At 45.3% G+C, this 10,637-nt stretch overlaps 1 protein-coding gene across 1 annotated transcript; it reads right to left on the reverse strand.

The window, feature by feature from the left end:
• Nucleotides 1-177: 177 nt before the first annotated feature.
• Nucleotides 178-10,120, reverse strand: zw10 (zw10 kinetochore protein). Its single transcript, XM_048982759.1, has 16 exons — nucleotides 9,901-10,120; nucleotides 9,014-9,148; nucleotides 8,576-8,677; nucleotides 8,084-8,161; nucleotides 6,987-7,146; nucleotides 6,200-6,352; nucleotides 5,874-6,068; nucleotides 5,590-5,726; nucleotides 5,319-5,501; nucleotides 4,784-5,025; nucleotides 4,393-4,464; nucleotides 4,072-4,241; nucleotides 3,398-3,528; nucleotides 3,056-3,187; nucleotides 1,866-2,068; nucleotides 178-424 (listed from the first exon to the last, which is right to left on the reverse strand). The coding sequence occupies exons 1-16, from the start codon at nucleotides 10,003-10,005 to the stop codon at nucleotides 304-306; spliced, it is 2,319 nt and encodes a 772-aa protein (XP_048838716.1). The 5' UTR covers nucleotides 10,006-10,120; the 3' UTR covers nucleotides 178-303.
• Nucleotides 10,121-10,637: the final 517 nt, after the last annotated feature.

The following is a 10,637-nucleotide window of genomic DNA, read 5'->3' on the forward strand; positions in this document are numbered from 1 at the left end:
AAGGAAGCGAAGCACCTGTACCATGCAACTATGCAATAAAGACAGAACGTGCAAACTCCCCATATACACACACACACAGTTGGGATTCGAACCCCATCCCTATAGGTGTGACAACAGCGATACCCAAAGCCATGCCCAACCTGGCTTTACTGGTTGTCAACTGTCATATACCTCTACTTTAAAATGTGAAACAATTGAGATTTATTGAAAAATAAACCAGATAATAAAGTTCAGTTTGAACAAACATGAATACATACTCCCCTACTGGGTTCTGTACATAAATAGCTTCGCTGAAAGAGCAGCTTATTTAATTTTGGTAAGAGCAATCGCTCGCCGTTCGGTGTTCTGAAACAAAGCCCGAATGAGGCTCTTCACCTCATTGCTGGTGAACTCCAGTGCCAAGGGGCCTTTGCTATCTGCCCACCTATGGAGAAAATGAAAAGAAAAGCTGAGACAGTGAAGATTTGGGTCAGAGCACAGAATCAGCCATCTATTCAGTGAAGGTTCTAAAGCTAAGGGCCTCCTTGAGGGCCCATCTACCCCTCCTGGGTCATGGGGGCAACAGTCTAAGTAAGGATGCCCAGACCTCCCTCTCACCAGCCACTTTCTCCAACTCCTCCAGCGGAATACCAAGGTGTTCTTTTCAGTGTGTCCTGCCCCGGGGTCTCCTCCCAGGGAGCCGTCCAGGAGGCATCCTAGATTGATGCCCGAACCACCTCAACTAGTTCCTTTCGAAGCGGGATAACAGCGTCTCTACTTGTTCCTCCCACATGTGCAAGATCATCACGTTATCTCTAAGGCTGAGCCCAGACACTCAAAATTCACGATTATATTATTGTCAATACAACAATATACACGGTGTGTTGAAATGTCCCTAGACACAGGTCCCCCATGGTGCATTATAAAGATATAAAATATACCAAAAAAATATATAACACACACACATTATATATATATATTGAATCTACAATCTCATTCTTTCAGTTACTACCCAAAGCTCATGACCACAGGTGAGGGTAGGAACATAGACCACTTGGTAAATCTGGCTTTGCCTTCTGGTTCAGCTCTCCCTTTCACCAAGGGCAGCTCCAGAGTAGAATAGAGCCCAGCCCCTCTCCAGGACTTTGGTTCCAGACCCCAAGTTGTGTGTTGCGGTGAGCCCGACTATGTAGTCGGTATCCTTCCACCTCCTGCAGTAACTCAGGCTCCTCTTCCACTAGAGAGGTTACATTCCATGCTCCTTGAGCCAGGTTAGGTAGTCGACAATCAGTCCGCCAAAGCCTCTGCCTTACACTGCCACCCGATCTACATCTCACCCGACCCCCATGGCTCCCTGTGGATTTGGAGGGTCCACAGGAGGGCAAACCCATGTTCTTTCATCAGGCTGTGGACGGCCAGGCTCCATAGGTGGAGGCCCGGCCACCAGGCGCTCGCCTTCGAGCTCCCCGCCAGACAAGGCTTCAGGACGAGGCCCTGGACTCCCCAATCCACGTGGGGTCACACGCTCCTTTTTGTCATCATAGGGGTTTAAACAAATCGCACTCAGTCTGGCCGCTCACCTAGGACCAATTTGATTTGGGAGACCCAAGCAAGGACAAGTATCCCTGACAAAACAGATCCTAGGATCAGAGGTGCACAACCCTGCCACTTCGGTAAGCTGGTAATTCAAGGAGGGGCCCAACACTGATATGGTCAATCTGCCAGCAATAGAATTTGACCCGGTAAACTTCCAGAGTCACAAACCAGACCTATATTCATAATGAGGTAACAATCTCAAATAGTCCCAGATCTTTGGACGTGATTATGACAGACAGGATCTTATCTAATTATATCTGCATTGCTTGCAGCCCTTCGGTACACCTCACCTGTCCACAATCTCCTGGAGATTAGCCTGCAGCACTATCGCCAGCTCCTTGAAGGTCATCCACTTCTTCACGTAGATGGGCACCTCCTCCTGGCACTTCCTGTTTTTGTTTTCCTCAAGCAGTGGTATGAACACTAGGGGTCCTTCATCAACGATGGTTTGGCAGAGCGTGTGCAGGTGGTCGCCGTCGTCTGTCGAGATGTCCTACAGAGAGTGACAGACTGTGAGGTTACCAATCGATTCAGATGATCCTCAAGTTCACCGACTCTCAAGACAAGCGTTCGGAACCGCTGTTCTGAGCCCTGCTTAACCTTTACAAAAATGAGCATGTAATTTTGTGACAAAACATATTTCACAATAAAATTTAAAATTTAATTCAGTCATGTTTCTGAAAGAAAATTTATCAATGATCATTCAGTTTAAGAGTAAATGATTTTGTTAGGCCTACTTACATGTATTACACACACATTAATAAAGTTTTTAATAGGTATAGAAATTAGTTACTATGTCAAGAAATAAAAATGGAAGTATATTTGGGTCACTCATGCACCTAAGAATGTTTTGGAAAAAAAAAAAGAAAAAACAAAGTTTTTGTTTTTATGTGTAGAGCAACTTCACCGTAACTTAGTTTGAATATACTTATAAAGTTATCTGTTGCTCTGATTTATGGATTAACAATTTTCCAAAAATAGGCAACCAAAAATCCCATTACATAACAGTTCTAAGGTGAAATACTACAAAACTTTTAACTTCGTTGCATGCAACCCAAAATAAATAATTTGTAAATGTATTTTTTTTTGCTGTGTCTGTAATTTTTCTCATCTCTAGCACTTGCCCTGGATTTGATGAAATGCTTTTGTTTATTATAGAAATAAATGGCAATATAATATAATATAATCTTTTATTAGTCCCACAAGTGGGAAATTTGCAAATAACTAACTAAATTGACAGTTTAGACAATGAAGCTGTATAATTTTAGAGTCTTCAAACTCAATTTTTCTCAAATTTTCAAAATATGTTACAGTAATGAGTTTGTGAGAATAATCCATTTATACCCCAAAAACAACCAAGACAGCATTCACTACACGCTTTAACCAACAGATCAGACTGGCTTTAACCAAACTCCACCATGGTAACTTCAATTGAAATGTACTGAACTCAAGTTTCAGCATATAAAAAATCTGACCTTACCTCCAGCATCATAATTTTACTGATCATCTCAGTGATGGCAGTGTTTAACAGAGAGCCCATTGCTTTGCAATATATATTGATCGGCAAGACGTCTTGCCAAACTTTGCCCAACCTCTTCAACTGGTCTATGACCTGAAAAGACATCACGGATGAGAAAGCTAACAACATTCCTCAGGATAGTGAAACAAACAATTCGGTGACAATTTTCTCCAATGTCTCAGAAACATGAGGGACTCCCGATGTACTTAGATGGAACATCACCCTGGTGACACTTTTCTTGCATGCCTTCATACCCGGGATGGGTATCTCCCCATGTCTTTAAGAAGGTGGCAGTCCGCTCACCTGTCTGACAGCCTTGATGGCTACGGAATAGTTCTTCGCGTCGTCCAGATTGGCAAAGTTCCTGGCGGTTGACAGCCTCTCCAGCAATTCCGCTTTCTGGGCATCCATCTGGGCCAAGAAGCACTCCGTGCCTGACATTCCAACAGCAAACTAATGAGAAACTACCCAGGCCTAGGAACTAATACACCATCTTGATTCTTGAGATGATTTGGCACAATTTCATACCTGAATAAACCTATAAAACTGATTAAACACACCATGTGTCTGGAATCTCAGGAAACACACACCATCTGACCTGATTTTGAACTGGCATTTCATTCTTTATGCCTAAGATAAATATTTGTATGGGACCTGTAAGTTGCTATTAAAACAAAGATCTCAAGTTAATATATAGATGTGTGCATACGAGTTATTTGGATCATAAGGGATCCAGGGCTTAGCTGTCAGAAGGTTCTTAACCTTAAAGCATTGTTCTTAAGACATCTGAGCTAATCAAATTTTTCAGTCCTCATTCGGATTCATTCAGGGCTTCAAGCCCCAGCCTTGACACACATCTGGCGTGTGTAAAATAAGGCCGACTTGTTCATCGACAAAACAAACACTGATGCTAGATGAAGATGCTGGACAAGGTAGTCCTCCCCCCCAAACAGCTGCACTCTCAGGCCAACTCCTACCCAGTCTTCTGAAGCCGGGAACCAGGTCGACGAAGGTGGCAGCTCCGTCGCTGAGCGGCTGGGGCAGGTGGGGCCTGAACTGGTGGCCCAACGTGAGCAGGTGGTGAGCAATGAACATGCAGTTGTTGTGGTGGATAGCTGCCAGATGGGGAAACTTCAGCAAGTTCTCCCTGCAGGAGGGACAGATGGACCAGTATCTCTGTCAGCCAACTGGCAGCTCGAAAGCACCAGCAAACACGAGCCTCAGCCTAATCATTCAATCAGCACAAGAAGTACTGCTTCTACCAAATTAAGTGTTATAAATGCTAATTAAGGACTTACTTGTGGTACGTAGGCACAACATCGTAGAAGAGCTGAAAAATATTTCGCACAGTGTAGAAAAGTTGGGTAGCACTAAGGAAAAAAGGAACAAAGACAGTGATGCGTGTGTGTGTGTTACTCCTGAAAAGAGCCAATAAGACCGAAAGACATTAAGTTTCAGCTTTGGTTGTACTGTCACTGATACGATGCATTTTGGTTACAAATGATTCATCATAGTCAGGAATTTCAGTCCTCCGGATTTATTCCAAGCATGACGCCAAGACGCTTAACCATGGTGACTTGGCAACCAATTTATGACACGAATAAAATGATGAAGAGCTGACCTTCAGTGAAACCCTGGGCACCCTATGGCCCAGTAAGACCAAGCCTAGACTGGGATTGTGGGGCATACCACTGGCTGGAGCTGCCGACGGCCTCGGACAGCGTGCTGAGGGCCAGCTCCATCAGCTGCTGGACGGACTCGCTGATCCGGCACACAGGCAAGCACAGAGTGTGCCGACCCAACTGCTTCTCATTCTCCAGCGTCGGGGGCCCGGTAAGGGCGGGTCTCTTCTTACACGTCTCCTGCTTCATTTTGTCCCCGGTACCCGGATTGGGCAGCTTGGGAACAGACATCTTGGTTTCGGGGGAGATCTAGGCATAGTAACCACGTGTTAGCAGAGCTTCAACCATACAAAACCAAGACGGGAGGCCAGGCTGGGCTCCTCCAGATCTTCCAGCAGACCATTCAGGAACATGAGCAGGACAATACAATAGTCATCAAGGGCATTACTCACAAAGAAAAATAAGAAAATCCACTAAAAAACAAGATCCAACATCCAACGAAAACAAATAACAGGAGGCACAATCTCAGCGTCATTTTCAGCAGCTAACGCAGTGACGGAAAACTGAACACACCTTCTCGATTAAAAATAACCAAAGCAAACCTTGACGGTGTTGTGTATTTCCGACGTCATCAGGTTGCGTGCTGCCACAATGACATCCTGGCACTTCTTGCTGGCGAAGTGCGCATTGACGTTACGGGCGTAACGTAGCAGGTCCGTGGAATCCCCCGTCAGATAGCTCAGCTCCTTCAGGGTGTTCTCAAACTGCTCCGTCTCCTTGATTACCTTCAGAAACACAGACATGACAACACGTGACACTAATGAAGAAGCAGGTCGTGGATGTTTAGCATGTTGAGAATATTCCCCCACGTACTTCGCTGTACTTTCCCAGCTGGCTGCTGTTTGCTGGGATGGAGTACAGGAGACATTCACGAATGATGCAGTCTGACATCTCCTCCCATATCATGTCCCCCAGGATAGTAGACATCTTATTCTCTCCTATGGAGACGTCTAATGAGAAGGGGTCAAAATGAGATCGTAATGAAGACTAGGCAACTTAAAAACTTGTAGATAAGACTCGTGAAAAGCATGCATCAAATCTGGAAAGCAGGTCAAGAGTATCCTTTCCAAAAGTGGATGTCAAGAGGTAAGACCTACCCAGTAAGTGTTCGTGCAGGGCCATGAGCACTGCTAGCACTTTGGTGTACACCTGAGTGGGGGAGGGGTGCTCTGCCAGGGTCTCCTCCAGCTGGAAGGACAGCAGGGTGCCCTGGCCTGACTGCTCTGCCACCTCCACGTGCAGGGAAGGGTAGGTGATCAGCGGCTTTACCACGTACTTCAGAAGCACCTGCCCTGGAACATGAAGCAGAAGGCAAACCCAGTGTGGGAGCCGAGCTGCTAACGGCTAAATGCTAACAGCTCTACATACAGCGGCCTAAGTGTCGCACTCAAGCAAGAACAAGCAAGAAGGGAGCGGGTCTTACCAAAGACCTTGATCTTGTGGTTCAGCTGTCCCTGGATAGCGAGAGCCTGCAAGACGCCGGCGAGGAAACGGTGAGGGGAGCCCTCGTCCCCCTCCTGCGCCCCACCGCACAGCTGGAGCTCCGTCTTCAGGAAGGACTCCACGCTAGACAGCTCTGAGGACCAACAGAGAAGCAGCTCACATGCAATCACCATGTTCACAGGGTTCCTGCTGACCAATACAAGTCTTCGTTTTCTTCTTCTGTCTGAAGTTAGGGGTAGAGAGGTGGCTCTGAGGCTAGGGATCTGTGCCAACAATCGGAAAGTCACTGGTTTGAATCCCATGTATGCCAGGAGTGATCCTACTCTATGGGACCCTTAAGGTGCTTAACCTGCAATTGGGTCGTCTTGGTTATGACATTAATCTGGAGGTCCTCCAACTTACAGGGAAAATTTGGGGGTTGGTAGCAGGATTGGTACTCCAGCTGATAGAAAAAACTCCCACTATTCCATTCGGACTATTGCAGTGCTGAGGTATCACCCGCTGCATTCGGGCTCATCCCTGCAATGGTTTGTTGAGTGGTGGCTATAGCAAAGCGCTATAATCAGCACATGCTCCTTCAGTTGAGCATTATGGTTCAATTGTTTGCAAGAATACAACAACTTCAATTGCCACCCTCTGCTGTGGCTGAAATTAATTTCATATTACATACAAGAAGGCCCAGAGAATGAATTTATCCAATTTCTGATCTTACAGTTGCTGTGCAACTCTGACGGTCTACACTTCCACCTTGGAGACCAAGCTCTAACCTTTGGAGGGCGGCAGTTTCCAGACAGCGAGCTTCGACCACTCGTTCCCCAGGTGGTAGATGAGGTTCTCCCTCTGGATAGTGAGTTCGGAGACCAAGGCCCTCAGAAGGGGGAGCTCACAGCCCTTCCAAGCCTTCAGGGAATCCACAGAACCTCGGGCCTGTGAAGAACAGTGCTACGTCAACAAGGGCTTTCACACCAAAGTTCCCAGAACCTCCCGGAACTTTACAAGTGCCCGGACCGTCACGAACTGGAACTTTTGCGGTTCCTGACCACTTTCACACTTTTATGCTAAATAAGCATCGAGGACGCAAAAAGTTGGGGTTAAACTTCACACACAATTTCATATGAAACTGCCACCATGCCAAAACGCTGGAGGATAAATAAGTCATTTTGTAAGTTATTTGGGGGATCAATTGCAATCAAAACAGGACACAGCTTTTTATTTATATTTTATTTATATGACCCGCAACATGCTTGTGATTCTTATCAAATCTGGCCAGAAGACTGATCTTTCGTTTTCCGTAGAATAATAAATGATGTAACGTTATCCCGCTAATAAGCGGTGAAAAGTTACACAACCAGCACCGGTGATATTAGACAAAAATACACTGGGTAGTGTTCAAATTGTCCAATGCAGAAATATGGGAGATACAAGCAAAGAACGTTTTTAAAACAATGAACACAATAATTCCATCCACTCAATCTTTGCTTGGCTGCATCTTGTTTTCTGCACTTAGTGCCAGTGCTTGTGGTCAACCAAGCTATTGCTGCAAGTGCCTCTCCAATAGTTCGTGTTCAAATTCTGGGTTGTTCCCTGCCTTGCGCCCATTGATTCCAGGGATAGGCCACGGACCCCCCGCGACCCAGTAGGATAAGCGGCTTGGAAAATGGATGGATAGCTTAAAGTTATCTGGCTCAGCAAGAAATCCTGCTTCCCTAAACAGGCCTCAGATCTAGTCTGGTTAATTGTTAGCAATATCAATTGATGACAACATATTACACAGTATTTTGTGCATAAAAACCCCATGCCCACAGACAGCGGTTGGATAGTACTGTGTGTACGACTGATTACGGGGGGGTCAAAGACTTCTCACCTTTTGAAGCTGCTCAGCAGCAGTTGTGTACTTCTTCTCATGCAAGGCTCTGTGGTAGTGCTCCATGGCTTCATCAAACTAAACCAGCAACACAGACACGCACACGGTCAGCCTCCCGTCCATCAGCATTTAAGTGGAGCATAAATCAATTACAATTAATTTATTTAGCAGAGACTTATCCAAAGCAATGTATATTTCTGAGAAAGCCCGTCTTTGAAGCCATTGGGGGTTAAGGGCCATGCTGAAGGGTCCAACAATAACATCTCCCTATCCTGGGATTTGAACCAGTGACCTGCTGATCACAGGCATGGTGTCTTAACGCACTGAGCTCCACACTGCCCCCAAAATTGCTGATTTAGCGGCCGTTATTCTCAGGGATGGTTGACTACATCAGCCAACCTGCTAAGGATGACATGGCCAATCAATATGAGAACACAAGGGAGTGACTTCAGGGCTGGAACAAGGCAGCCGGACAGACGAACGCTTCCACACCTCCTGCAACAATCTGAGCACGGTGATCACAGTACTGTTCTTCTCCAGCTGCTGCTTCAGTTCTGCATACTCCACGGCAGCAACATGGAGGTTCTGTTGTACCTGGGGGGTGGGGGTGGGGTGGGTATTTAGACTAGCGTTTCTCAAACTGATCCTTGGGGACCCCCAGACAGTCCACGTTTTTGGTTCCTCCCAGCTCGAAATGTGGGCTGTCTGGCAGGGAACCGGGAGGCAGCAAAAACCTGGACCATCTGGCACTGCCTGAGGACCAGGTTGGGCAACATTGATTTAGACCAGACTAATCATCATAAGCTCTAGATTTCTTTTTGTGACATAACAAGTGAGTGGCCATGCATGCATGGGAACATAATTACTGCTATTATGAATTCTAATATTAAAATAACATGTTTGACATTATAAGTGGTGTAGCAACTTCACCTCATTCTCTATGCAGCTCTTCAGAACGTCTATATCTTTGGAGACTAAGTCCACCTGCGCCATGAGCTCCTCAGCCCCCTGCAGGCTGGGTAGGAATTCATTGTACCTCTTATTGATCATGTCACAGACCTCATCCTGTCGGGAAAAGTAAAGGATTAGGAAAGAGTTAATCCTCGAAGATGACAGTTTAGGTTAGGAGGCATGCCTTCACCTGAGGGTGTTGGGTGTGCAACTCTATGAAAATGATTATGATCACGAAGAGGAAACAGAGATATCTAAGTTATTCATTTATAAGTCAAAGAAGACGCATGGCACTGATTTCGACCACTATGGTTGGTTGATCATAAGTTTGACCAGTGGTTACTGCATACTTTCACTTTACTCGTGGTACTAAAAATAGTTCCTAGAGCAGCCATATGTACGCAAATCTCGTCATAAGGTTCGGTTTTTCATCTCTTGTCATTGCCAATTAGTAAAGTCATACAGTGATCACAGCTTTTGATTTAAGCGAGCAATAACACCCAGTGTGATCGTAGGTATTTTATTTTTTAAACACAGGGCCAGTATACAGATCGCCCTGCTCTTTTCACTCAAATAACATAAGTTACTTCTTTCACACGCAATACTTGGTAATGGTCAGCTGGTATAACAGATTGTTACACTTAGCGTAATGCCACTACTGCAAACACGAGAGAAGTAGCAAAACGGTAGCGTAGCACATAATCGCCCAGAATAATACTGGAAGAAAACCTTCGAGCTTTATAACAGATGTTAGGTTCGTCACAAATCAGCTGTAACCCGAGGTCGAACCAGAACCAGACGGTTCCCGGACGAGGTATGCGGACAGAGCGGCTTGAAAGTGTCAACGTGGCCGGCGGGCAGCCTACCTTAGTCTCCTCCACTTTTTGGGACAATCTGCTTATTTTAGAACTAAGATCTTCTTTTTCCAACTTTCCTGAGCTGGCAAGCACCTCCGTCACGAAGGAAGCCATGTTTAATGTTTAGGCGCCGCTTTCGGACAGACCTACAAGAAATTAATCCTTTCGTCCGCTTTCAAATCTGACAGAAAGTCAGTTACGACTTCCTTTGACCGCCGAGCCAAAGCATTGTGGGATATGTTGTTTTAAGTGGCACACTGCTGAGGCATTGTGGGATATGTCGTTTGTTGAAGCGTTTATGGGAACGTTGTTTCACTACAAACCGCCACAGAAAATCCTTTTTTCCACGAAGGTTTTTTTTTTTTTTTTTTTTTTTTTTTTTTTTTTTTTTTTAACTTATCGGCTCAAACAAACCACGTGCTCATTTGTATTTCAATGTCAACCCTTGGTAGACTCGCTGTGGAGTGTTCTGCAGTAATTATTAACGCCAGTGAATCGCTGTAAGTATATTTCAGAAGTAAGGTTTCAGTTTGTCCAGCAATTTCTCCGTAAGAACAAGGAATCGAGGGTTTTATTTGCCACGTGCGAAGTATACAATCCGACTATAACCTGCAGTGAAATGCAAAGTGGGTCAATTCCAACATAGCCAGAATTAGTGAAAGGCAATAAGACGCATAACAGTATAACATATATTAAATAAGGAAAACCAGATATGTGCAACATAGCTCCAGTAAACTGCATGGTGC

The sequence above is a fragment of the Brienomyrus brachyistius genome, chromosome 18 (genome assembly GCF_023856365.1).
Source record: "Brienomyrus brachyistius isolate T26 chromosome 18, BBRACH_0.4, whole genome shotgun sequence".
NCBI lineage: Eukaryota > Metazoa > Chordata > Actinopteri > Osteoglossiformes > Mormyridae > Brienomyrus > Brienomyrus brachyistius.